Source organism: Apodemus sylvaticus, chromosome 22 (genome assembly GCF_947179515.1).
Source record: "Apodemus sylvaticus chromosome 22, mApoSyl1.1, whole genome shotgun sequence".
NCBI classification, from domain to species: Eukaryota; Metazoa; Chordata; class Mammalia; order Rodentia; family Muridae; genus Apodemus; species Apodemus sylvaticus.
Window position 1 is genome coordinate 2,187,423 of NC_067493.1, and position 27,590 is coordinate 2,215,012.

The window sequence follows — 27,590 nt, forward strand, 5'->3', positions numbered from 1 at the left end:
CTGTCTGGGAGCATAACAATGTATCCATAATAATGTTAAGGATTGGAGATTGCCCATAAGGTGTGTCTCTAGCTGGACGAGTTTTCAATGGGCATTCAATCATCCTGTGCTCTAGGTGTGTTCCTGACTTTCTATTAGGCAGGAAACAATTTGTTCTGTGTGTCTACTGTGCTGTAGTTGAAACTGATCCTTCAGCTTTCTTTTCATGCTCCCATACAGTCAATATATAAACTCTGTCCCTGAATCACATAAGATGCTTTAGCACTATTTGCAATTAATGCTAAGTTATTTTGCAAGACTGGGGGCTTAATTTTTTAATTTTATTCCTTTGTTTTTGTTTTTCAACACAAATTCTCTCTGTGAAATCCTTCCTGTCCTCATAGTCGACATAGGGACCACATAAGCCACCTGACATGTTTTTGCACAATAAGTATATATTTTTGTGCAACTTTTAATCCTCATGTTTCACTTTGAAATTTGGCCAAATATATAGGTTATATTCTATTTCTGAGGTTGATATGTGTTCATTACATCAATCCTACCGGAGTCTTCAGGGTCCTTGGATTCCAGGTGTGTGATGTTCTTCCGCACACTTGTGACTGTTCTGAAATGTTTGAATAAATAACATTTTGCCTATGTACAGGAATATGTATATCATATGTTTCTTCTTTACACTTGTCATAAGATGGTCACAGAATTCTTGATCTTGAAGTAATTAGTAGTTGTTAGTCCCCATGTATATCTGAGAAATTGACAAACACAATGTGGAAGGCCAGCTAGAGCTTTCCACTGCTTAGCTTTTTCTCCTGCCTTACATTGCCTATTTATGATCAACATTTATATTATTATAGTTTCATCTGTTCATTTGTAACTGTTTAAGCATGCATTGCCTTTTAATAAAATTTTATTAATGTTATAGTTTAAACTGTTGCACTTTAAGCTTGTACAAGATGAGTACGGATCTGAAGTGAATGTATAGTTCTTGGTGGGAACTTTTAGTAAAGAACTGTGAGTTCTCTATCATTTTTGTTTCCTTGGTTGATTTTTGTAGGGATTAAGGGTCTTAATATATAACCTTTGGTCTCATAGAACATATTACATAGGCCATGCCAGCATCCAGCTGTATGGCATACACCTGCCTGTACCTCTATGACTAAGGACATGTGCAAATACACCCAGTTTACCTATCAGACTTGTAGTTAGTAATTGTTCATACAATTTTTCAGATATCTGATCAGTATTGTGGATGTTTCCTGTGCATTTCACTCTCAATTGGCATTTCCCTGTCAGGGCTGTATGGTATTCAAATTGTTCAAAAGCAAGACACATGAATTTTATAATTCAAGCTCCTTCTAAAATGACATAGTGATTGTAAATTCTGAGTCAGAATATAAGTTGATTGCCAAAATTATATGAATATTTTTTTGAGGAAACATGTGTTTTCTTTACATTGATGTTAGTATCATGGTTTGTGTTGTACACATGTATGGGATATTTAGGATGCAGTGACTTTGGATGATGTGCATGTGAACTTCACTGAGGAAGAGTGGAATTTGCTGGATCCTTCCCAGAAGAATCTCTACAAAGATGTGATGTTGGAAACCTACCTGAACCTCAACGCTATAGGTAAGACTGTTATTTTACCTAAAGGAAACAAATGTTTATTGGTTATTGATGATCTATCATTTTAATTGTGAATAGTGAAGATTGAGCTAAATAATTCAGTTTCACTAAATTTTCACTGTAACTTTCATGGTACAGTGAAAATTCACAGTACCTTGATTATTTCCTAATTTCCAATAGTATATCATTCATTTCTGGTACTGTGTTTTAGGCTATAATTGGGAAGACCAACATCTTGAAGAACATTTTCAAAGTATTAGAAGACATGAAAGGTAATTTTCATGTGCAAACTGATACAAATTTGTCTCTGAAGAAATTTTAATATCTTTAGGAATCTCTAGCAAAAACAAGAGTGTAAAATAACAGTCCTTTAACGGTAACTATGATTATAATATTCTTACAAAACAATGTACCTCAAGGTCTGATACCTGATTTGTGTATCCATTTGATAAGTAGCTTCGTTAGAGCTATGCTGTGTACCTGCCGATCTGTAGCGTCTCATAGTATTTAGAAACTGCACATTGAATAGCACATTGAATTTATATCCAAAACATTTTAATAAGAAAATCATCCACAGAAAATTTGGTGATACTCATATTCTTGTATTAATATGGTTCATCTTGGTGAGAGGGAATTTTATGAGAATCAAAAATATTGTTGTGGAGAAACATTAGTCCATATTGCACATGTTATGAGAAACAAAAATTCAAACAGTGTGAATGCAATACGTAAACCTTTCATTTATCATTCTTTATTAGGTATATCATGTGTAACAATGGATAATAATCATGTGATCATAGGAATATGTAAAGAAGAAACAAAATTTTTGTTCTAAAACAAGAAGATATGTAGTATTCTGCCTTTGAAAGAAATTAGGGATATGAAAGACATTTGCAATTAGTTTTTTTTTTTTTAGCTTTACAGGGAATATCCCAAAACTCATAGTGTAAAAAATCTTTATGGGTACTAGGAATTTGGAAATTCTTCTGTGTGTCCTGGTTGCCAGTCACATGTGTTGTAATTCACACTAGAGGAAAAATATGAATATAATCAGTGTTATACAGAACAGAGTCTTTCTAACTTTCTTCAGATAGCTAAAATACATCATATAAAAAGAGGGTGTTATAATTATGAGCCATGTAATAACCATCACAGGTGTCTTGAACAACTCATAATGAGAGAGAAAAACATGAACATATAAAGTGCTAAAACCTTAAGATCTGCTGCTTCTTTACCATTAGAGAAATTGTAAACATAATTCATATTGATTACATGAATGACCAGAGTAATGAAGGTGGTAATGATTTCACATGTGCTAATTATCATTGCAGGCATGTAAGAAGATATACTGGAGTGAAACCTTATGAGTGTAATATATGTGGTAAAGCCTTTGCAAGATCCAGTAATCTCCAATATCATAAATCAACACATACTGGAGAGAAACCTTATGAATGTAATCAATGTGGTAAAGACTTTGCAGCACACAGTAATCTCCAAAGACATAAAAGAACACATACTGGAGAGAAACCTTATGAATGTAATCAATGTGGTAAAGCCTTTGCACAGCGCAGTCATCTCCAAAGACATAAAGGAACACATACTGGAGAGAAACCTTATTTGTGCAATCAATGTGGTAAAGCCTTTGCACTGCACAGTTATCTCCAAAGACATAAAATGACACATACTGGAGAGAAACCTTATGAATGTAATCAATGTGGTAAAGCCTTTGCACAGCACAGTGTTCTCCAAAGACATAAAAGAACACACACTGGAGAGAAACCTTATGAATGTAATCAATGTGGTAAAGCATTTGCACAGCGCAGTCATCTCCAATATCATAAAAGAACACATACTGGAGAGAAACCTTATGAATGTAATCAATGTGGTAAAGCCTTTGCATGTCACAGTAATCTACAAACACATAAAAGAACACATACTGGAGAGAAACCTTATGAATGTAATCAATGTGGTAAAGCCTTTGCATGTCACAGTGATCTACAAACACATAAAAGAACACATACTGGAGAGAAACCATATGAATGTAATCAATGTGGTAAAGCCTTTGCACAGCGCAGTCATCTCCAATGTCATGAAAGAACACATACTGGAGAGAAAACTTATGAGTGCAATCAATGTGAGAGCAGCCCCTGAGAGCCACAAGGACGCCCAGTTCTCCTAGGTATAGGCACACACGCCTATTTGTGGGACCTTTTCATGACTAGGGACCAGAACACAAAAATCCAGATTTAGGTGTTGTCACACAGCCTAGATTTAGAATTATCTTGTTAATTAGTAAGTGCTTTTATTTACTTGTTTGTGCATGTGATGGAGGGAAGGTGTGTGTGTGTGTGTGTGTGTGTGTGTGTGTGTGTGTGTGAGAGAGAGAGAGAGAGAGAGAGAGGGGGGGGGGTCAGAAGACAACTTGTAAAAACTGGCTCTCCTAAGTGGGTCCTGGGGAATGGAACTGAGGTCACTAGTACTTTATCTCCTCAGTCCTCCCGCTAATCTAATCCTCAGGATTCTTACATTACTTCACACGAAGTGGAAGTCGACACCATGATTTACACATCAAACTTCTGCATAGCCATCCACAGGGTTAGCGGTAAACAGCTGGAGCTGTTTTTCTCCCCCCTTGTCTGCCTCTGTGACCTCAGTCAGTTTCCAGATGGCAATCTGCAGGGAAAACTCAGGGAAAACAAAGGGTTAACGTTCAGATTATGACTTTTGAGGTGAGGTTTCACACAGGCTATATCTTGAAATGCAGGCGTGGGCTGGACCAACGACTTTGTAGATGGTTCCAGCTTCTTCCCACTCTGCATACCTGGATGTGCTTGGCATATCTAGATATGGAGATTTAGAGGTTGGGGGGAGGGCGCCTTGGAGTCTAGTGCAGGGGGAAACGGGACTTGCAGAAAGCCTGTCTTTATGGCTTCAGAATTGAGGGGAATTGTTTTGATAATCCTTTCACCCAGCCTTATCAAGGTTTAAACAAGAGAGGTTCTATTGACGCGCTAGAAACGGGCCCTTGAGGCTTTTTGTACGGGGTAACTTGGGTCTTGAATGGCTAGGGAACAGAAAAGGCTTGTGTCTCCTGAGTGTGCAGTGTGTGGCCCTGTGGGAACTGCTGGGCTTCACCGGGACCTGAGACAGGAATCACACTTCAGCACGCAAGGCTAGGATGCAGGGCAAGCAGAGAGAAGGCAGAGGGATCCTCACACCTCTGAGGTCAGCCGCCTCTCAGAGACCAAAGGATGCCCGGCTACAGACATAGCCTCTGAAGCGCCCCCCAGGGCAGTAAGGGAACCAGGTTCCATCAGGAGGGCCAGCGGAAGGAGGGCAATTGTGTTGTCCCAAGGAGGCCTTTCCTTGTGGCTGCACAGCCACAGCCAACCACACTTTCTCCTCTGTGGCCGAGAAACAAGGGAAGGGTTAAAGATGAAATCTGGTCAGGTGGTGGTGGTGCTGGCGGCGCACGCCTTTAATCCCAGCACTTGGGAGGCAGAGGCAGGCAGATTTCTGAGCCTGGTCTACAAAGTGAGTTGTAGGACAGCCAGGGCTACAAAGAGAAACCCTGTCTCGAAAACAAACAAACAAACAAAAAAACAAACAAAAAACCCAAACAAACAAAAAAGAGATGAAATCCGGGGCCAGTTTTGTCCGTTCAGATAAAGGTTTGCAATGGTGACTCTTTTAAGTAAACACGCCACATGACATACCTTGTAAGGGAGAGTTTATGTCATTCTAGTCAGACAAAAGGGTTCAGTGGCATCAATCACAGAAAAAGTGAAGCATTGCTTGTGAATTGTGGTGTCTGTGAAATGCAGACCTACTGTTTGCTTGGGAGAGCACTTCTAAAGTCTCACTGTGTGAGGGCAGGTTTGGTGGCACACGCCTGGGATCACATGTGTGATAGTCATCTCCAAAGACATAAAAGAACACATACTGGAGAGAAACCCTATGAATGTAATCAGTGTGGTAAAGCCTTTGCAAGACCCAGTCATCTCCAATATCATAAAAGAACACATACTGGAGAGAAACCTTATGAATGTAATCAATGTGGTAATGTGTTTTCACTAGGGATAAATCTCCTAATTCTGTGTGCTGGAGAGAAACATAATGAATATGATCATGAATTAAGTGGGAATTAGGAGGGTATCATAGTAGGATATGATAGACATGGGTACTTGGGATTATTTCCACTCTGGAGATTTTTTTTTTTTTTTTAATGCCTTTACAAAGAAGTTCGCTGCCCTCGTCTGAAGATTTTCCTTGAGGCTAAGTTAAAGATGTTTACACTAATTGTATTGACAAAGTAAGTCACGAAAATCACTGCATAGAATTTGGCCTGAAAAATTTTAATAACCATAGAAACTAAGAAAGGAAAAAGAAAAAAAAAAAGAAAGGTTCAAAATACAAGTCATCATCAGGAAGTTGAATGAAGTTAAAATTTGTGATCAAGGATATTCAATGGCATTAAAGGAATGGTTACATTAGGACAAGATTACATTCATGTAAACATATGGGTTTGCAGTTGTATTAAAGAGAACTGTATCATGTTAGGAATTATTATTACCTTGTTATTGTTTTGATGTAGACATATGAAGATACACGTATGTGTCAAATTGCGAAGGGATATATTTCAATTCTGGGTTGTGAATGTAAAATATAAACAGAAAATCTTAGTTCCAGGCATGGTGTTACATGCTTTTTAAGCCACCATTCACGAGACAGAGTCATGCAGATCTTTGAGATCTGGATCCGCAATGTCCCCCAAGCCTGTGTGTTAGGGGGAGGCTTGAACCCCAGACCACGGCACTAGGACAGTCTCCCCAGGGCAGAGCCAGGGAAAGGCAGCGAACCACAGGGATGTTCCCGTGCAGGGCGTGGGCCCGGGCATCCTTCCCTCTCTCTGAATCTTTTCCTCTCTGTGCTTCCTCAGAGCTCAGCTCTGTCACATGCTTCCATGCTGCCCGGCCAGAGACACAAAAGAAACAGAGTTGGCTCCTCATGGACCCACAACCTCTGACAGCACAGCAGCTAAAGGGCGTGTCCCCTCATCTGTGCATTCACCTCGGTGTCTTCATGCAGCAGAGGAAAGAGAGCTGAGGAGTCTGCCCGCCGGCCACAGACCTGCTTCCTCCTTCCCTGACACACACACACACACACACACACACACACACACACACACACACAGCCCACCGCTGTGCTACTGCCTGCCCTGTGCCCTCCGCTGCTCCCCTGCCTCCACCCCACCAGCCTCCCCCCAAGCACATTTGATGTCTCATGACTGTGGGTGGGGGAGGGGAAACTGAGACCCCAGTTGCCTTGTAAATGCTTCATGCTTCAGTCAAATGTCAGCATGATTCAAGGGTCACTAGGTCTCTGAGGGAGAGACAGAACACTAACACACACACACACACACACACACACACACACATATTCTTTCTCTGTCTCTCTGTCCCTCTCTCACACACACACCCATACACACAGAGGAACAAACTCTCACACACAAACATATACATACAGGAACTCTCTCTCTCTCTCTCTCTCTCTCTCTCTCTCTCTCTCTCTCTCACACACACACACACACACACACACACACAGAGGAACAAACTCTCACACACACAAACACACATACACACAGGAACTCTCTCTCTCTCTCTCTCTTTCACACACACATACACACAAACACACAGAGGAACACACTCTCAAACACACAAACACACAGAGAAACTCTCTCAAACACACACACATATTCTCTCTCTCTCTCTCTGTCTCTTTCTTTCTCTTTCACACACACATACACACAGAGGAACACACTCTCACACACACAAACACATACACACAGGAACTCACTCTCTATCTCTCTGTCTCTCTGTCTCTGTTTCTCTCATTTTCACACACACACACACACACATACACACAGAGGAACACACTCTCACACACACAAACACATACACACAGGAACTCACTCTCTATCTCTCTGTCTCTCTGTCTCTGTTTCTCTCTCTTTCACACACACACATACACACAGAGGAACACACTCTCACACACACAAACACATACACACAGGAACTCAATCTCTCTCTCTCTCTGTCTCTCTGTCTCTCTTTCTCTCTCTTTCACACACACACACATACACACAGGAACATACTCACACACACATACACACAGAGGAACACACTCACACACACAAACACATACACACTGGAACTCTCTCTCTCTCTCTCTCTCTCTCTCTCTCTCACACACACACACACACACACACACACACACACACACTGCGGGAAATAGCAAAAATAGATAGTCTCTCCCAAAAGTTACACTATCACTAATGTCCTCAGAGAAACAAGAGCCCATCCTTGTGTGTCCACGCTGCCAAAGCAGGGCGCTAGAAAAGGAAGAGCGTGAAGCCATTACACATCTTGGAACTTAAAAGTATGCTAATTCCAACAACAGCAGCGGCTGGGTGTGTGGCCCAGCCTGAGAGAATGCTCCTCCCCTCCCTCCAGGTCCTGGGTCTAACCCCAGGCCACCTTCTGCCTCGCCCAAAGGGCAGGAGGGTAAACTGAGGAAAGATTTCTATGAAGCCCAGTGGGTAAAGCATGTAACACACAAGTGTGGGGCCTGAGTGCATCCCCCAAACTCACATAAATCAGACACTTAACGCAGGGCGCAGGACGGCAGTACCACAACCCTACAGCAAGACCAGGGGCGGGTGAAACCACCGCCTGAAGAGTGACAGGTGACCCCGCCCAGGCAGCAGCAGACAAGGGAGCCTGTCACTAGCAGGGTGGCAGGAGGACCGAACTCTGCATACATGTGTACCTAAGCGCTCACTCTCACACACACACACCCACACTCACTCTCTCTTTCTCTCTGTGTGTGTGCATCTCCCCTACACACACACACACACAGACACACACACACACACATACACACACACACACACACTGTCACTCTCTCTTTCTGTGTGTGTGTGTGCATCTCCCCTACACACACACACATACACACACACACACACACATACACACACACACACTCTCTCACTCTTTCTGTGTATGTGTGTGCATCTCCCCTACACACAGACACACACACAGACACACTTACACACACACACACTCTCACTCTCTCTTTCTCTGTGTGTGTGTGTGCGTCTCCCCTACACACCCACACAAACACATACACACACAAACAAACACACACACACACACACACACACACAAACACACACACACTAAAACCAGTCTTTTTAAATGACAGAATCTGGGGGATTTACCCTCCAAATTTTAAAAGAGAGAGAAGGAGAATGAGGTGGGTGGGGGAGAAAGAGAGAAAGAGAAGGAAATCACCAATGAAAGAATGTAAGAAAATCCCCCCAATACCTGAACAGCACTGGTTACACAACTAAAAAATTCCAGAATGCCTAACACACGGGGTGAGAGCGGACCCACAAAAGGCAATGCTGGCATGTCACAAAATGTCATATTCCGAGAGAAAAGTCAGGCCACCTGCAACAGGTCAAAAGCATAATGGAACCGAACTTTCTGACCAAAAGCCTAGGATTTAAAGGAAAATTAAGCAATGCATTGTGTGTGCACGCGCGTACACACACACACACACACACACATACACACACACTCTCCCAGCACACACTAAGCCAATATTAATACATCATGCATGCAGAACAGCTAGCTCAGATCTGCACATCTCACTGTGTGGGGAGCACCGACGACATGATATATTATTACTCCGCCCTGTCACGTTTGCCGCAGTGGTGGAAAGGACGGATCACTCACTCTCCGCGCACCCGACCGACTCCACAGCAAAGGCAGGGTCTCGATGCCCCTCCCAGTCCACAGCCCACAGTACAGAAGGGCGTGAGCACGGGAGACGGGGGCTGCTGTGAGAGGAGGGTGCAGGAGCATCTGAAGAGGACAGACAGGGAAACTGAGTCCTGGGGATACGTACGGGAGACACACAAGGGGCCGGCGCAGCAGGAACGGGTGCAGAGGTTCAGGGCCTCGGCACATGTCCATCAACACGCTGACCACAGACAAAAGTTGTAGTTGACGTCTGAGATGCAAGGCAGGGATGAACCAAGTCATGCTTAAGGAGTATTAGTATTAAGCCAGGCAGTGGTGGCGCACGCCTTTAATCCCAGCACTTGAGTGACAGAGGGAGGTGGATTTCTGAGTTCGAGGCCAGCCTGGTCTACAGAGTGAGTTCCAGGACAGCCAGGGCTACACAGAGAAACCCTGTCTCGAAAAAACAAATCCAACAAAAGAAAGAAAGAAAGAAAGAAAGAAAGAAAGAAAGAAAGAAAGAAAGAAAGAAAGAAAGAAAGAAAGAATGAAAGAAAGAAAAAAGTATTATAACGCCAATATGTTATTTGGGGGTTACTGTTACTGTGGGGGGCAGGGATCAACCCCTGGTGTCTTCCCCAGTCACTGCCCATTCTGTTTTTTGGGTGTGTCTTTGAACCTTCAGGCTCACATGGCCTTTTGTCAAGGGATTCTTCTGCCTCTGCCTCCCTAGCAATGGGCGTACAGATGTGCACAGCTGGCTTTGGCGCAGGTGCCAGGGATCAAACTCAGATCTTCACGTTTACACGGCAAGCACTTCAGCAACTGGGCCATCTTCCCACCTCTCTGCTCGGGGGTCAGTTCAGTGTTCATTTCTGGAACAACATGGTAAAGAAAGAAAAATAGAGTCAGGTCGGGCGTTGTGACTCACATCTGGGAAGCTGAGGCAGGAGGATGACCCCAAAGCCAGCCTGCGCGACAGTGTGAGACAATGTCACAGGACCGAACACAGAAGAGACGGCCTAACATAGGATGCTTGGGGACCCCAAAGCAAAATGGTGGCGCTGGGTGTGACGGACAAGTCCTGGAGAGGCCCAGCCGCACCCTGGGGCCTAGGCCACCATGCAGCCATTGTCCTAAACAGAAAGGCCGAGCCACACCCCGAGGGAGACGGGACAGGCACCTACTGTGCGCTGGGGCCGACGGCCCGTACCTGGTCCCTCTCCCCCACCTGCATGGAAGGCCGAGCCTGGAGCCCTGGGAAGATGGCGGAGCAGACCAGGAAGAAGGACAAATGAGGCTGAGCTGTGACGTGAGTGAGCGTCAGGCCCCGCCTCCTCTCGCAGCCCTGCCTCCCTACCCTTGGGTTTGACCTGCTGGGTTTGTCAACCGCGAGACTGAGAAGTAGTCAAGGATGAGTGACAGCCTGGCCCCGCCCCGCGCTTGATCGAATTCATGGAACCATCATGGGAGATGGCACCGTCCGCCCTCTCTCCATGGCCACCGCGAGGGTAGATAGTCTAATGGATGTCTGCCGCTGCGTGGTGATGCTGTACTTTGAAGCTGTCGGCAGTGGTACCGGTTAGGTTGTTGGGCTTTTTGTTTTTATATTAGTGTGTGTGTGTGTGTGTGTGTGTGTGTGTAAGGCAGAGTCTGTGGGAGTTATGTCCTTCCTCCCATCAGGAGGTCCCAGGGACTGAACTCCAGTCCTCAGGTTGGGTGGGAAGAGCTTTGACCTGCACGGCCATCTCAGCGGCCTCATTTCCGGAAGAAGAGCGGAGTCGAGGACACTGTGACCTGGCTCTGTGACCTCCACCTCTCAAAGCAGCAGCGACCCCAGGCTCAGGGACCAAGGGCGGGGTTTGCTGATTGCACACAAGCTAAGTCAGGACAGTAATCCCAGCTGCAGGTGCCACGCCCCGCCTCATGTGGCAGGGCGTCACAGCAGGACGCGCCCATCCCACCGCCAGTTCTCTTCCTTGCTCTTGGTAAGGACAGAGCTGGCATCTGACACCTCAGTCGACACAGCTGGGAGCACTGCAGCACCCACTATGTGCTCAGTCTCTCCAGGTTCTTTCTTCTTGTACATAAAATGGGTAAACTGAGCCACAGAGTGACGTCCAGAGTAGTAGAGACTGTACCGCGATCAGAAATACTGTGTCTTGTCAGCCAATGGGCAATTGGTAGTGGCAGCTTCACGTCAACTATGCACCTCTCCTTGGACCTGGAGTCATTTAGTCTCTCTGTCTCTCTGTCTCTCTCTCTTGCACGCACACACACACACACACACACACACACACACACACAAGCACCATACGATAAAAGCAAGTGCGTGTGCTGCGTATGGATGTGCATATGAAGGTAGAGAGGTCATGTATGAGTGTGAGTTATACTTTTGTGGTTTTGTATACATTTGTTTTGCCATTTTGAGCTCGTGTCTTTTTATCTGTTTACTTTTCATTTTGTCCTATTACAAGTTTTGTTAATAATAATAACAATAACAATAACAATAATATTTAGATGTTTTCTGTATAACATGAAAAAGAAAGAGAGGTTATGGATTTTAAAAAGTTGCATGGGACAAGAAAATCTGGAAAGAGTTGGGTAAGGAGAGAAATAATCAGAATATAATGTATGAAAATTATTTATGTTAAATAATAGAAAAATGAGAGATAAAAGAGAAGCCCATCAATGAACATTTTCCCACTCCAATCCTGTGATGAATCAAAGAAAATGCTCTGTGACATTAAGGATGACAGCACACCTTGGCATCAATCCCTTCATTAAATTCTCCAGGATGGCGTCCTGTATGTAGAAATCATTTCCTAGAAACATAATGGCCACCAGATGAATAAAAAACACATGAGACATTAAAGGTCATGGCCAAATTATCAATGATTAAACAGACTTGCTTTCAGGTACGGTTCACAAGAATCTCTTTGTGATTGTAAATGTGTGTTTATGAAGTAACAAAACAAAACAAAACAAAAAAACAACAAAAAAAACCTAGCTCCCAAGTCTGCTCAGGGTATCCACTCAGATGCACTCACTGATAAGGGGATTTTACCCAAAAATCTCTGAATATCCAAGATGCAATTCACAAACAACATGAAGCTGAAGAAGGAAGATCAAAGTGTGCGTGTATTGGTCCTTCTTAGAAGGAGTAACAAAATATGAAGACAAAAGGTGGAGCAGAGCCTGAAGCAAATGCCATTCAGAGACTGCCCCACCTGGGGATCCATCCCATATGCAGTCAACAAACTCAGACCCTATTGTGGATGCCAAGTAGTGCTTGCTGACAAGAGTCTGGTATGGCTGTCTCCTGAGAGGCTTTTCCAGAGCCTGACACATGCAGAGGCGGATGCTGGCAGCCAATCATTGAATTGATCACCGCATCCATAATGGAGGAAATAGAGAAAGGACTGAAGGAGCTGAAGGGGTTTGTAACCCCATAGGAAGATCAATAATATCAACAAACCAGAGCTCCCAGGGTCTAAACCACCAACCAATGAGTACACAGGGAGGGAGCCATGGCTCCGTCATTATATGTAGCAGAGGATGGCCTTGGGTATCAATGTAAGGTGAGGCCCTTGGTCCCATGAAACCTCAAAGTCCCAGTGTAGGAGGATGCCAGGCCAAGGAGGCAAGAATGTGTCTGTGTGTGTTTGTGTGTGTGTGTGCGCGCGTGTGTGTGTGTGTGTGTGTGTGTGTGTGTGCGCGTGTGTGTGTGTGTGTGTGTGTGTGAGTGTGTGACACACCCTCATAGAAGCAGGAGGAGGGGTGGGATACAGAGGGGGGAAATGAGGAAATGGGATATCATTTGAAATTTATATAAATGAAATATGCAATTATTTTTAAAAATGATACCACAAGGATCCTGGCATTTCTCTAATAGAGCCAATCAACTATCACAGAAAATGAACCAAAATAGACACTGCATCCTTTGGGAACCTCTGTGTTGTTTACTTTATTCAGTGGTGTGTATAATGTAAACAACACAGAGGTACCCAAAGGATGCAGTTCTTCCTCAGCATGACTTCTTCGCCTTCTCCTTTATTTTAGCCTCCCTACCCCTCAAACCCTTCCTGCAGATGCAGTCACATGGTGGCTGGAACTTAACCCTGTTCATCTCCCAGCTCCCAGCAGTGCCTTCCATTATTTAAGATCCAGTTGTTCTTGAGCAAGAAATGTGAATGACTCATACAAGGAACATTAAGGCTTTGACCTTTTTGCACAGTTCTGCACAGAAATAAAGGAAAAATAAATAAAGGAGATCATCAATAAGCAAGAAACATCTATAGCTTATTTTGAAAAGCAAACGAAATCTTAGAGTCTTACCTATAACAGTGAGGTTCCAGTAGGTCTCCAGCATCAAATCTTTGTAGAGATTTTTCTGCGAAGAATCAAGTAAATTCCATTCTTCTGCAGTGAAGTTCACATGCACAGGGCCTGCATGGTTCTGTTCAATATGGGGTCTCAATATTGAGAGGAGGATGGAACTGCGCCCCCATTCCAATCCAGTTGACATCCATTTACAAAATCAATATTAATTGTTTTTATAATGTAAAACGCTTTATGAAAGGAAGGATGACACCGTACATCGGCATATATTACATGAAGTTGAGGATCACGTCATATATGTAGAAGTCATTTTCTAGAAACATAATGGCCACCAGATGAAGGAGAAAGGAGACATTAAAATCCATGTCTATATGAAAAATGAAGTAACAGACTTGGTTTCAGGTATGATTTCCACGAAGCTCTTTTTTCAAACGATATGCTCAATAATAGTACACTCATAGGGTATTCAAACAATCTGAATGGGAAACCTTTGGCCCAGAATCAGATGGAAAACAGAAAACAAACTCAAAGTCATTGTTGGTTTTTCTTTGTCTCATTACACTTTTATATTCCAGGACTTTTATATTTGATTTTATTTTGTGTTCATTTGATTTGTTGTTTTCTGTTCTTTGCTTTTGTGTTTTTTTTTTATGCCACAAAGTTCCTTCCTATTTAAGTGTATTGTGGCTCAAACTTTTGTGTTTTTATGTAATTTCATTTTATGAATTTTAGTTTGTGTATGTTGAGGTTTCTTAGTTGTTTTATGTATCTTTTCATCAGTTTATTTTTCTTTTTTGTTTTATTAGAGGTTTTGATTTTTATAATTAATAATAATAATAATAATAACAGAATAGTTTAGATGTTTAGTTTATTAACAGGGAAAAGAAAGGAAGAGTAGGGATTTGAACAAGTGTCATGGGATAGGAAAATCTGGAAATAGTTGGGTGAGGAAAAAGGTAATTAGAATATAGTGTATGAAAGATATCTATGCTCAATAATAGAAAAATGAGAGTTAAAAGAGAAGACCATCAATGAACATTGTACCACTCCTTTCCTGTGATGAATCAAATAAAATGCTCTGTGACATTAAGGACAACACCATAACTCGGCATCAATCCCTTCAGGAAATCCTCCAGGATGGCATCCTGTATGTAGAAATCATTTCCTAAAAATTAATGCCCACCAGACAAATGAAAAATAGGGAGATGTTACAATTCACGTCAAATTATCAATGATTAAACAGACACACTTTCAAGTATGGTTCATAAAAATCTCTTTTGTGATTGTAAATTTGTATTTATTATTGAACTACCAAAAGCACCTTTAAAAGGAAAAATAATTGTCACAGAGAATCTGGCCGTGCTTAATCAAGCAAGCAAAACACAGGCCAGGGCTGTCCAAGTTTGGCATCCTGCCCATCACATTTCTTCAAGCAAGCCCCTGGTCCAAGTATTTTGAGCAGATTCAGCCCTGATAGTGAAGTTATTCAGAGGTCACGGCCTGATCTAGCAAGGGAGGAGCACCACAAGGGACCTCACAGGTGCAAACATCTGGCTACACCTGGCCGACGCTTCCCATGCAGCTCTAGGGAGGACCAACCACCACTGCTCCCACTGCTCATATGTCTGCTCCTCCTCACTATGGGCAGTGACACTGTGCTCAACATGTCTCAAAAACGGAGCTTACTATAGACATTTACATGAATAAATTATGAAATTCAAAGCTAAATGGAACTAAAAAAAGGCCCAGTGCTAGGATTATTTTCCATGTAAAACTCCAATTTTATCAAAATTTTCTAATTCTCTCATTATTTAATTTAGAAATATTTTTTATTTCTATCATTTTAGAAGCATCCCTTTCCTTGTAAATCATCAACTTTCACACTTTTTTTCTATGTACTTCTTCAATTTTATCAGGAATATATTTCATGAAAATCTTCCCTTTCATCCAAAATTTTTCTATGTCCTTGGTCATTCAGTAAAAATAAAATTATCCACATTTTTTAACATTATTTTCCAAGAAATTCTTCAATTTTAACACATTTTTCTATATATTACTTCAAGTTTCTCGGAAATGTTTTACATGTAAACCCTCAATTTTATCAGAAAATGTTTCTAATTTATTTTTCAATCATTTTAGGAATTTTTTTATGTCTACTGTTTATCTGTATTGAATTAAAACCTTCATTATTTCAAGTTCTACTTCATTTTTTCACACATATTTTCAGTGAATGTTTCTACTACATTTTCAATTAGTTTTGAAATAATTTATGTCTAATATTTTATCTGTATTATCTGTTCTGATATCTTCAATTATAATACATTTCTTGTATATTACTTCAATTGTATTAGAAATATTTTCCATCAAAATCTTCAATTTTATCAAAAAATTTTTCTAGGTTATTGGACAATGTTCTAGGTATATTTTCTATGTTTACTATTTACTATTATTATTTTCCAACTAATTCTTCAATTTTAACACATGTTTGTGTATATTTCTTCAATATTACTTGAATATTAGTTAAGAGAATCTTTAATTTTAACAGAAAATATTTCTATTTAATTTTTCAATTATTTAGAGATGTTTTTATGTACACAATATTATCTGAATAATTTCGATGAAAAATCTTTAACACTACTTTTCTATACACTGATTCAATTTTATCAGAAATATTTACCATGAAAATCATTAATTTAATAAAAGTGTAAGTGCTTGCTTTAGTAAAGATGATTTATCTTTTACGATTATTATTTTCCAACATATTCTTCAATTTTAACACTTTATTTTTCAATTTTTTCCTAAAATTGAGTTTGCCTACACATTTAGTTTTCTTTGTCAACTTTTTATGTGTATTCATTTTCAATGCCAAATCTTAATTTAAATAAATTTTCTGTATATTTCTTAAATTTTATAAGAAGTATTTTCCATGAAAGCCATCAATTTGATTAGAATTTTTTTACATGGTTTGTCAGGCAGTTTTGATGTATTATCTATGTGTACACTTTCATGTGTATTATTTTACATCAAATTCTTCAATTTTAACACACATATTTATATATTACTTCAAATTCAGTGAAAATGTCACATTGGCATCACTGTCAATCACTCAGAGACTGCTGGCCCTGCCCCTGATTTCACTCCAACCCCGCCCCTCACCCTTCTATCTCAGCCCCTGACGGGAGCCTTGTTGGATTCCGTGACTGTCACCCAGCAACCGCTGGCCACGCCCCCTGACGTCCCCCGGAGCCTAACCCCCACCCCGTGACTGTCCTTCTCAGCCCCTGGCGGGCGCCATGTTGGCATCCCTGTCCTTCACCCGGCAACCGCTGGCACGACCCCTGATGTCACAGCAGTGCCCGCCCTGCATCAGCCTCCTGGAATGATGTTATTTCCTGTCTTCTATTTTATGAATCAAAGTGGGCTGGGAGTTTGAATGTGCGCGTTGGTCGGAGGTCTGGCAGAGGCTGGAAGGAGGTGAGTGCGCGCATTTAGTGACTGCTGGGATTGCTGAGCTTCCTGGGCTCTGAGCAGCCTGGCCTGGAATTGAGGAACGGGACCGCATTCGCATGCGCATTCAGATGAAGAGAGTGCTCCATTCTGCGGGTGTCTGTGAGCTCTGGAGTAACTCTGGGCTATCCTCCTGTCATCTCCACAGACATGGTCTGTACGTTTGGAGAGGCCTGGCATGACGCGGGGTTCCCGCTCTGGAAACTTTGCAGCAGGGCGGAGTGCGAACCCTCTCTGTGCTCCTCCAGGCAGGGACAATGGCCAGGCAAGGCACTGGCTTTCCACTCTGGAAAGTTTGCAGCAGGGCAGAGTGCAAACCCTCTCTGTGTTCCTCCAGGCAGGGACAGTGGCCAGGCAAGGCGCGGGCTTCCCGCTCTGCTCTGGAAAGTTTGCAGCGGGGTAGAGTGCAAACTCTCTGTGCTCCGGGCAGGGACAGTGGCCACGAAAAGTGCAGGCTTCCCACTCTGGAAAGTTTACAGTGGGACGTAGTGCAAACCCTCTCTGTGCTCCTCCAGGCAGGGACAGTGACCTCCTGGCAAGACCCTCCTGTGGGAACTGAAGCCGAGCCTGACCGCCATGGATCACTGGGCTGTGCGCCCGGCCCTGGCTTCTGGCTGTGAGCTGGTGAGACAGGTAGGGAATTCACAGGCCAATAAACTGCATCCTGTTCCTTAATGACACAGGCTGGGCTGAGAAAAGACAAAGACCTGGTAGAGTTTACAGAGGTCTGGGCTGGCGCTTTCCCAAGGAACATAAATAATCAGGTTGGAGCTGGCTGGGGTCAAGGGCTGTAGGTTTGGCAGGGCTAGGTCCCAGGGTAACTTGTTTTTAGTTTTTTTAATTATTTCTGTAGTAGTTTTTTTTTTTTTTTTTTTTATTGCTTTGCTTTAGTTGCTTAGTGTTTCAATTATTGTGCAGTAAAGGGACTTTTCCCCAATCTCTTTGGTATTTTCCATGCTTTTACATTAACTCTGGCTATATATTTATAATAACTCTGGCTATTTTTACACAGGCACCTTCTTTAGTTTAGGAAATTTCATTTAGGATTTTATTGGAAATGTTTTCTAGACATTTATGCTGATTGATCTTCTTCACTCTCGCCCTCACCTTCTCCTTCTGATGTGTTCCCTGTGGGTGTGCAGCTTGAATGATTCTCTGTGTCCTTCTCTGAGCTCTGCTGTTGTGTGTTGTGAGAGGACCTCAGGGAAGCTCTGAAATCCAGACATGGTGAGTACAGGATATCTGCCCACAATGGGGAGGAACATGCAGCTGAGCAGTGGGACCTGGGGTTGTGGATCCTCTATGGGGTTGGATCAGAAGCATCATTGAGATGTGACTTCCTGTGAGGTTTCTATTGCTGCTTCTTACCTGCTAATTCAGGCCATGAAATCTAAATACCTTAAGTTTCGTGGTTGACTGTAATTCTGTCCAGAACATCTGGACCAGTTGCTTTCCTATAGCAGCATGGGTGGTTTCTGTGACTATGCAGCACGTGGGCCCAAACCTTTTTGTCTTTTATAATATACATTAAGAAGGCAGGGTTAGGCCTGGAGAGATGGCTCAGAGGTTAAGAGCTCTGGCTGTTCTTACACAGGTCAGGAGTTCAATTCTTAGCAATCACATGGAGGCTCACAAGTATATGTAATGGAATCTGGTGCCCTCCTCTGCCCAGCAAGAATACATGCAGGGAGAACTTTGTATAAGTAATTAATTGATTCCTTAAAAATAAGAATATGGGTATGAAAATAGTAGTTGTAATTTCATACATTTCTAGTTGTTTTGTTTAGTTTGTTAAATATTTTGCAGCAGTTTTTTTAATATTTCTTTATCTTATATGTTTAGTATTTTATTATGTGGCAAAGGCACTTGTCACACTCTGTTTAGTATTTTTGATGGTTCTTGTACATTACCAGACACCTTCTTTAGTTTAGGAAAGTTTTCATTTATGATTTTATTGGAAATATATGACAGACCTTTATCATCATCATCATCTTCTTCTTCTTCTTCTTCTTCTTCTTCTTCTTCTTCTTCTTCTTCTTCTTCTTCTTCTTCTTCTTTCTCTTCCTCCTCCTCCTCTTCTTCTCCTCCTCCTCCTCCTTCTTCCTCTTCTTCCTCTTCTTCCTCTTCCTCCTCATCCTCCTCTTCTTCCTCCTCCTCCTCCTCTTCTTACTCTTCCTGTTCCTCTTCCTATTCCTCCTCCTCCTCCTCCTCCTCTCCTCCTCCTCTCCTCCTTCTCCTCCTCATTTGTATTTTTGCCTTCTTATATGTTGCAGAAATCTTTGTTGTTTAATGCCAGGAAAGTTTTATAATCCAGATTTTTTTTTTGATGAATGTGACCATTTTTTTGTATTAATTATTTTTCTTTTTTATTAGATCTATTCTTTATTTACATTTCACATTTTGTAACTGTCCTGGTTCTCCCCTCCCTTGGAAAATTCATTAAGCCATCTCCCCTTCCTCAATCAACCCTCCCCCACTTCCCTGTCCTGGTAATCCTCTACTCTATGGCATCAAGCCTTTCCAGGGGCAAGGGCCTCTCCTCCCCTTGGTGTCTAACAAGGCTATCCTCTGCTGACTGTGCGTCTGGAGCCATGAACAATTCCATGTATACTCTTTGGTTGATGATTTTGTCCCTGAGAGCTCTGAGAGTACTGGGTCACTCATTGTTCCTTCTGTGGTGCTGCAAACTCCTTCAGCTCCTTGGGTTCTTTCTCTAGTTCCCCCATTGGGGACAAGTGATATCTCACAGTTATTAATAGGAACTATGCAAAATAGTCTGCCTGCTGGGCGGTGGTGGCACAAGTCTTTAATCCCAGCACTTGGAAGGCAGAGGCAGGCACATTTCTCAGTTTGAGGCCAACCTGTTCTACAGAGTGATTTCCAGGACAGGCAGGACTACACTGAGATACCCTGTCTTGAAAAATCTGAAAAAAAAAGTCTGTCCAACTCTAGTGCTTTAAATTTTACTATAAATACCAATTCCTTTGTGCCTTTTATTTGGTACCTTTATGATTCAGGTGTGGTAAAAAAAAATAAATAGAAAAATATTTACCACAACATGGTTGCTTTAATTATTATTTTGTGTTCAACGATTGAAATGGAATGAAAAATAAGATGGCAGATGATACTCAGTAGTCCTGGCTCTTGTTCTTTCTAGAAAATGTGCTTTCAGACAGCTTTTTAAGAAGATAAACGGGTGACCTTGAACTGGAACTATATAGGATCAGAGTAGAAGACATAGTAGTGTATGTGTGTGTGTATATATATATATATATATATATATATATATATATATATCCTTATTTATTAAGACTTAAATATTACCACCAAATGATACAATATGTTTAACAAATAATTCCGCAATATATTGTCAGAGCATTAATTCAGGAGTGGGGAATAAACAATTTTTATTCCCTCTTTCTACGTTTCAGTGACACGACACTTTAAAAGTATCATAGTTTATCAAAGGATAAAGGTGAAATTATTGTTTTTCCCTAAAGAAAATTGGCAAAGCATTTCTTTAAAAAAAAAAAAAGATTTATTTATTTATTTCTTGTGTGTGAGCATAATATCCCTGTCTTCGTACACAGAAGAAGAGGGCAGAGGATCCCATGACAGATCGTAGTGATTCACCTTGTGGTTGCTGGGAATTGAACTCAGAACCTCTGGAAGAGCAGCTAGTGCTCTTAACTTCTGAGCCTTCCCTCTAGTCCTGAAGTACATTCTATACATCAAAAACAATTTACTCAGGATGTCTTTAGTCAAATTCACATGACCTAACTAGTTATTTCCCCTACAAATTATACAAATACTTTATGAATAGAATTAACTTAGTCAAAGTTAACCAGTTTACTTTACGTGTAATCTATTTGGTGTTAAGAAAAATATGTGACGAATTAATCATGATTCCATGTGAATATTATATATATATATATATATATATATATATATATATATATATATATATATATATATATATATGCAATATTAAATTTCAATTTCATTAAGCCATAAATTTATATTTATTGCTTGTCCAAGATACTTTTTCCATAATTTTGATTGGTTATCTTGTGAAAACTTCACATCAAAATATTTAGTAAGCATACATTTGGTTTGTAGAGAAAGTAAACCATACATATCTAGAGCAAAAGAGTACTGAAAGCCATTTTATCTCAGAGGAAAATTAGCTGAATAAATAACTGACAGTGAGACCCAGCATAGGGTAGCACAATTATTCTTTGCTGGCAGCAGTCTGTCTTGCCCTTGGCAACTTATCCCTTGATTATCTGTTTGATTTTGTGAATATCAAAGTCATCTCTTCCTTTGTTAGTATGCTAGTTTGGAAGTGCTAAGGATAAAATTTTGGGTTCTTTACAGAAACCATTGAATGAATAAGGTAGAAGCTATCAGAATAAGAATAAAACAAAACATTAAGATATAAATTGAATAACTTATAGGTCTGATATTTTGTGTAATAGGGATCCTATTGACTCTGTGAGACCACCAAGAATAATGATGGAGACCATCACATTACAATTTTGTCTTGTACCATTGGTTATATTTACTAAGGCCTTGGTGAAGACAAATTCCCCATGCAATATTTATGCTATCATTAAAAAAGATGGCATTTCAAATCTCTGCATGATTAGGCATATCTCTCTTACTGAGGCCAGACAAGGCAGCCAAGTTTGGGGAACAATTTAGACAGACAGACATCAGCTGAAGGGACATCACCTGCTCCATTTGTTGGAGGAAACACATGAAGACTGAATAGCCTTTCTACTACATTCATGGTAGAAGATTCATTCCAGCATGTGTATTCTCTTTAGTTGGTGATTGAGCCCCAGATAGTCTCCTAGTGTCATGGTTAGTTGACACTGGCGGTCTTCTTATGGACTTCCTATTCATTCAGAGGCCCTCAACTCTTTCCCCAACTCTTCCAAAAGACCCCCTGTGCTCTTTTAGGCTGTGGGTGTCTGCATCTGTTTCAGTCAGGTGCTGGGTGGAGACTCTCAGAGGACAAGTGTGCTACACTGCTCTCTGTAAGTATAATATCATATATCCTCAGTAATGTCAGGGATTGGATTTTGCCCACGAGACAGGTCTCAAGTTGGGCATGGTACAGTCTGGCCATCCCTCATAGTCTGCTCCACCTTTTTACCTGCATTTATAGTAGACAGGAAAAATTTGGGTGGAAATGATTTTGGATCAGTTTGTGACCTTAACTCCCCACTCAGTGTCCTGTCAGACTGCAGGATCTAGCGTCTTCAGAGCCCATATCTCATTACCATGCATTTCTGCTAAGATTACCCACATAGAATCCTTATTGCCCTCCAATTTGTTATCTTTAGCACTTCCTAAAGATACACCACCCTTCCATCCCCACCTGCTGTAGATTTTAATTCATTGTCCTGGCACTCTGGTCCTCTCTTGTCTCTCACCCCACCTGTTCCTGTTCTCTCCCCCTTCCCATTTCTTATCTGCTTTCCTATCCAGTTCTCTCTCTTCCATCTGACTGATATGACTGCTTTATTCCCCCTTTTGAGTGAGATTCAACCTTGCTCCTTTGGGTCTTCCTTCCTGTTTCGCTTCTTTTGGTCTATGGAGAGCAGTGTGGATATCCTATCCTTAATGGCTAATATTCACTTGTAAATGGGAATAGACCTGTTAGTCCTTTTGTGTCTGGATTATCTCAGTCTGTGTCATAGTTTCTAGTTGTATCCATTTGCGTAGAAAATTCATGATGTCCTTGCTTTTAATAGCTGAATAGTATTAAAATTTGAAAATGAGATGCATTTTCTGTATCCATATTTCAGTAGAGGGGCATCTGTACATTTTCAAGTTTCTAGCTCTTTTAAATAAAACAGATGTGAACTTTCTGGAGCAAATGTTTTGGTGGGTATATGCCTGAGGGTACCCTAAGTGAAATTCTTCCTCCTCATAGGTCATGATTAATTTAAAGGTGTGAGCAAATTATTTCCCAGGAACAGGAAGGAACAGTAAATAAAACCTGCTGCAATTGTAGACCAAGTGAGACAGTGTCCATCAACGTAGAAGCCACCTTAGATAGGATCACACATTTTATGCTGGTTCTGGAAACTAACAGATGAAAATTTCAAGGTCATGGGTTCTTTCTTTATGATTTCAGTTTTGCAGCATTCTAGCCATCTTTGGCAGAGTCAGAGTCTCAGTTAATGCTCTGAGAGTTCATTGCATAGAAGTTGTGAGGATGATGCTTAAGTTGCATTTTGGGCCCAGAGGGTGTAGAGATACCTAAGACATTGATAAATCCTCTAAGAATAGAGACATACAGAGGTTGGAAATTCTCAAAGTGAGAGATGTATGAGAAGTTACAGGAAGAGGATCATCTAAACCTTTAGAAACTGAAGTCCAATGTGTTTAAGACAAAGCTACAGGATTGGGTGTGTGTCCTGCTGTGTTTCTTGCCTTGGTCCAGGCTTCTCTCCATATGTGCACATTCCGATTTATTGGAAGTGAAGGAGTATTCTGTGCCATTGCTTGTTGGAAGGATACAACATGTTTTCTGATTTTGCAATATGTGGCTTTCAAGATATTGCCTTGACTGTAAGAGGAGACTTTAGAATTTTGAAGCGTGTGAGATCTCCTAAAGACTATGAGGATCAAAGTAGACTGAATGCGTTTTCACCACAGGATGAGCATGAACCTATCATGACCAGGGTCACAATGCAGTTGACTGAAAATAAAACATCTAGATAGGATGATGTTTTTGAATACTTGTCTGTTCTTTCTGGCTTCCATTGTACTTTTTGGGAAGGTCTTCTATGAGGAGCCTTTCCAGATACCTATTTTCAGAAAGGACAGTGATTATAGACTGGAAATATTTATTTCTTCCTTACAGTTTTTGTATCTCCAATAGTTTATATATTTTTCATATCCCTAACCACTGTCTCCACTCAAAGTCCTTTTCCCTCACAAACTCTTTCTTCTCAATCACCTCTGTTTTTCGTGTTAGAAGGTGTGGGCCACATGGGTATCCCTACACCATTCAATTTTATTCAAAAATGACATGGTGATTAGATTATAACTTCTGGTTCAAGAAATAAGTGGAGGAAGCACCAGAATTAAACGAACATATTGTCAAGAAATCACACCTTTATTTTTATACTGATATCAGTATCATTTTTGTTGTACACATGTGTGGGACATTTTAGGATGCAGTGACTTATGATGATGTGCATGTGGACTTCACTGCCGAAGAATGGAATTTACTTGATCCTTCTCAGAAAAATCTCTACAAAGATGTGATGTTGGAGACCTACTGGAACCTCACTGTTATAGGTAAGGCTTTGAAATTTCTTTTGATTTTCAAAATAAGGAATAGATGTTTCTTGGTTATTGGTCATCTCCTTTATTTTAATTGAGAACCAGGAAGATTGAGATGAATAAATTGGGTTCAATGCTGTGAAAAGTAACACTACCTTGAATTTTACCTAAATTCCAATATCATCCAATAAAGTATATTATTTCTGTTCTGGTACTGTGTTTTAGGTTCCTATTGGCAAGACCATCATATTGAAGAACAATGCCAAAATTTTAGAAGTCATGAAAGGTAATTTCCTTGTTCAAACTGATACAAATATGCCTCTGTCAAATTTTTAATATGTTCTGGATGCTCTAAAGAAAAGCAAGCATATTAAATTTCAGTCCCTTACATATAGCTATGATTATAATATTCTTGCAAAACAATGCATCTCATTGTAGGTTATCTGAATTATGTATGCAAGGCAATCCCTTTAATAAAGATGACAAGTAAACAATGCCTTTAGAGATAACTTAATTTGATTTACAGCTCCATTAGAGCTATGTGGCAAATCTTCGGTTCCATATAATCTCATAATATTTAGATGTTACAAATTAAATTATGGTAAATGTATGACCAAAACTCTATAATAAGCTAATACTCCATGGTAAAGTTGGTGATATTCGTATTCTTTCAGTGACATTGATAAGTTTATTCAGAGGTCTGTTTATGAAAGTCTAGATTGTTGTCATGGAGAAACCTTAATCCATGTATCAGATGTCTATGAGGAACAAAATGTAAAAAAATATGAAGTCAATATGTGAGAAAACCTTTCATTTGTTCATCTTTTAATAGATTTATGATGTATCACAATGAATTATAGCCTCATGAGCATAAGGATATTGACATAAGTAATGGAATTTTTCTCTCCCAAAACCATATGGGAATATGTAGTATTTTACTTTTGGAAAAATTTTCTGAATATGATTGAAGTTTGTAATTAATTGGTTTTATAATTTTATGCCAAACTTCCACAAAATCACACTGTAGAAAATTGTTTTGGTTACTAGAATTTGGAAAATCTTGTCTTTCTCCTGTTTCACTTTGAATGTGATATTATTTACAGTACAGAAAATATTATGAATTGAAACAGTGTTATGAATCTCTGAGTTGTTCCTTTTTTTTCTTTAGATACAAAGTACAATAGGAAGTATATTACTTCATATGGCAATCCCATGTAAAACCAGATGTTATAATTATGATCCATGCAATAACTATCACACGTATCTTCAGTAACCCATAATGCAGGACAACACCAAGAACATATGATATGATAAAAACCTAAGATCTGATGCTTCTATACCATTAAAACCAAATTGTAAACTTAATTCATACTGATAAAACAATTGATCAGGGTAATGAATGTAGTAAAGATTTCACATGTGCCGATTACTATTGCAGGCATGTAAGAAGTCATAGTGGAGAGAAACCCTATGAATATAATCAATGTGATAAAGCCTTTGCAAGATCCAGTCTTCCTCAGTATCATAAAGGGATACATACTGGAGAGAAACCTAATAATTGTAATCGACGTGGTAAAGCCTTTGCAGGACCCTGTGATCTACAATATCATAAAAGAACACATACTGGAGAGAAACTTTATGAATGTAATCAATGTGGTAAGACCTTTTCATGTCACGGTAGTCTCCAAAGACATAAAATAACTCATAGTGTAGAAAAACCTTATGAATGTGATCAGTGTCGTAAAGCCTTTGCAAGATCCAGTTATCTCAAGTGTCATAAAAGAACACATACTGGAGAGAAGCCTTATGAATGTAATGTATGTGGTAAAGCTTTTACAGTAGCCAGTAATCTTCAATATCATAAAAGAACACATACTGGAGAGAAACCTTATGAATGCAATCAATGTGGTAAATCCTTTACAGTATCCAGGAATCTTCAATATCATAAAAGAACACATACCGGAGAGAAACCTTATGAATGTAATCAGTGTGGTAAAACCTATACAGCATCCAGTAATCTTAAATGTCATAAAAGAACGCATACTGGAGAGAAACCTTATGAATGTAATCAATGTGGTAAAGCCTTTGCAGTTCAGTGTAATCTCAAAAGACATAAAAGAACACATACTGGAGAGAAACCTTACAAATGTAATCAATGTGGTAAAGCCTTTACAGCATCCAGTAATCTTAAATATCATAAAAGAACACATTAACCTTACGAATATAATCGAAGTGGTAATATATTCACAAGGGAAAAGTCTTCAAATTCTATGTGCTGGAGAGAAACCTAAGTTTGAAAATGCAAGGCATCATCAGGAAGTTGAATGAAGTTAAATCCTGTCATCAAGGAAATTCAATGGTATTAAAGGAATGTCTGCATTAGGTCAAGATTCCATCCAGCTAAACATATGGATTTTCAGTTGTAGGAATACAAACTGTATCATGTTATGAATTATTATTACCTGGTTTTGTTTTCTTGTGGAGATTTGAAGATACAAATATGTGTCAAACTGAGAAGGGATGGATCTTGACTGCTTTTATGGGTTTTCAATTTAGAATCTGAAATGAAAAGCTTAGGTTCAGCCACGTTGTGACATGTTTTTTATCACAGCATTCAGGATACAGAGCCCTGCAGATCTCTGAGTTCAAGGTTAATGTACTAGGAAAGTTCAAGGACCACAAAGCTTAGGCAGTGAAGTTTTTGAAAAATAGAAAGTGGATGATAATGTAATGGAAGTGTCCATGTCTCAGTCACATCAAGTGGCAGAACTCAGCAGCCTTGTGTACGTGGCTCTGGATTTAAAGACAAAATAGAATGTACTAGTGAGTCAACGAATGCTTAATAGTTTTAGTTCAAGAATTAGAGGAGATGGAGAAGATATCAGCATCACTGTGGTAAAATATTCTGGGAAGTGTTTTCTGAGTGACAAGGAATGTGTGCTCCAGAGATCAAGGTAAGTCCTAGTGGTGCAGTTGGACTTCGTCATGTGTAAGAATCACCAGGTTGCA

The 27,590-nt window shown here is 40.4% G+C and overlaps 1 protein-coding gene across 1 annotated transcript; it reads left to right on the plus strand.

Annotated features, from left to right (window-relative positions):
* Positions 1 to 1,505: 1,505 nt before the first annotated feature.
* On the plus strand, positions 1,506 to 26,905 carry LOC127672660 (zinc finger protein 431-like; the record flags this gene model as incomplete). Its single annotated transcript, XM_052167963.1, has 5 exons — positions 1,506 to 1,626; positions 1,835 to 1,895; positions 2,955 to 3,757; positions 5,500 to 5,719; positions 26,020 to 26,905. Coding segments are annotated over 5 exons (1,980 nt in total), but the record flags the coding sequence as incomplete, so codon positions are not given.
* Between the last annotated feature and the right edge of the window lie 685 nt (positions 26,906 to 27,590).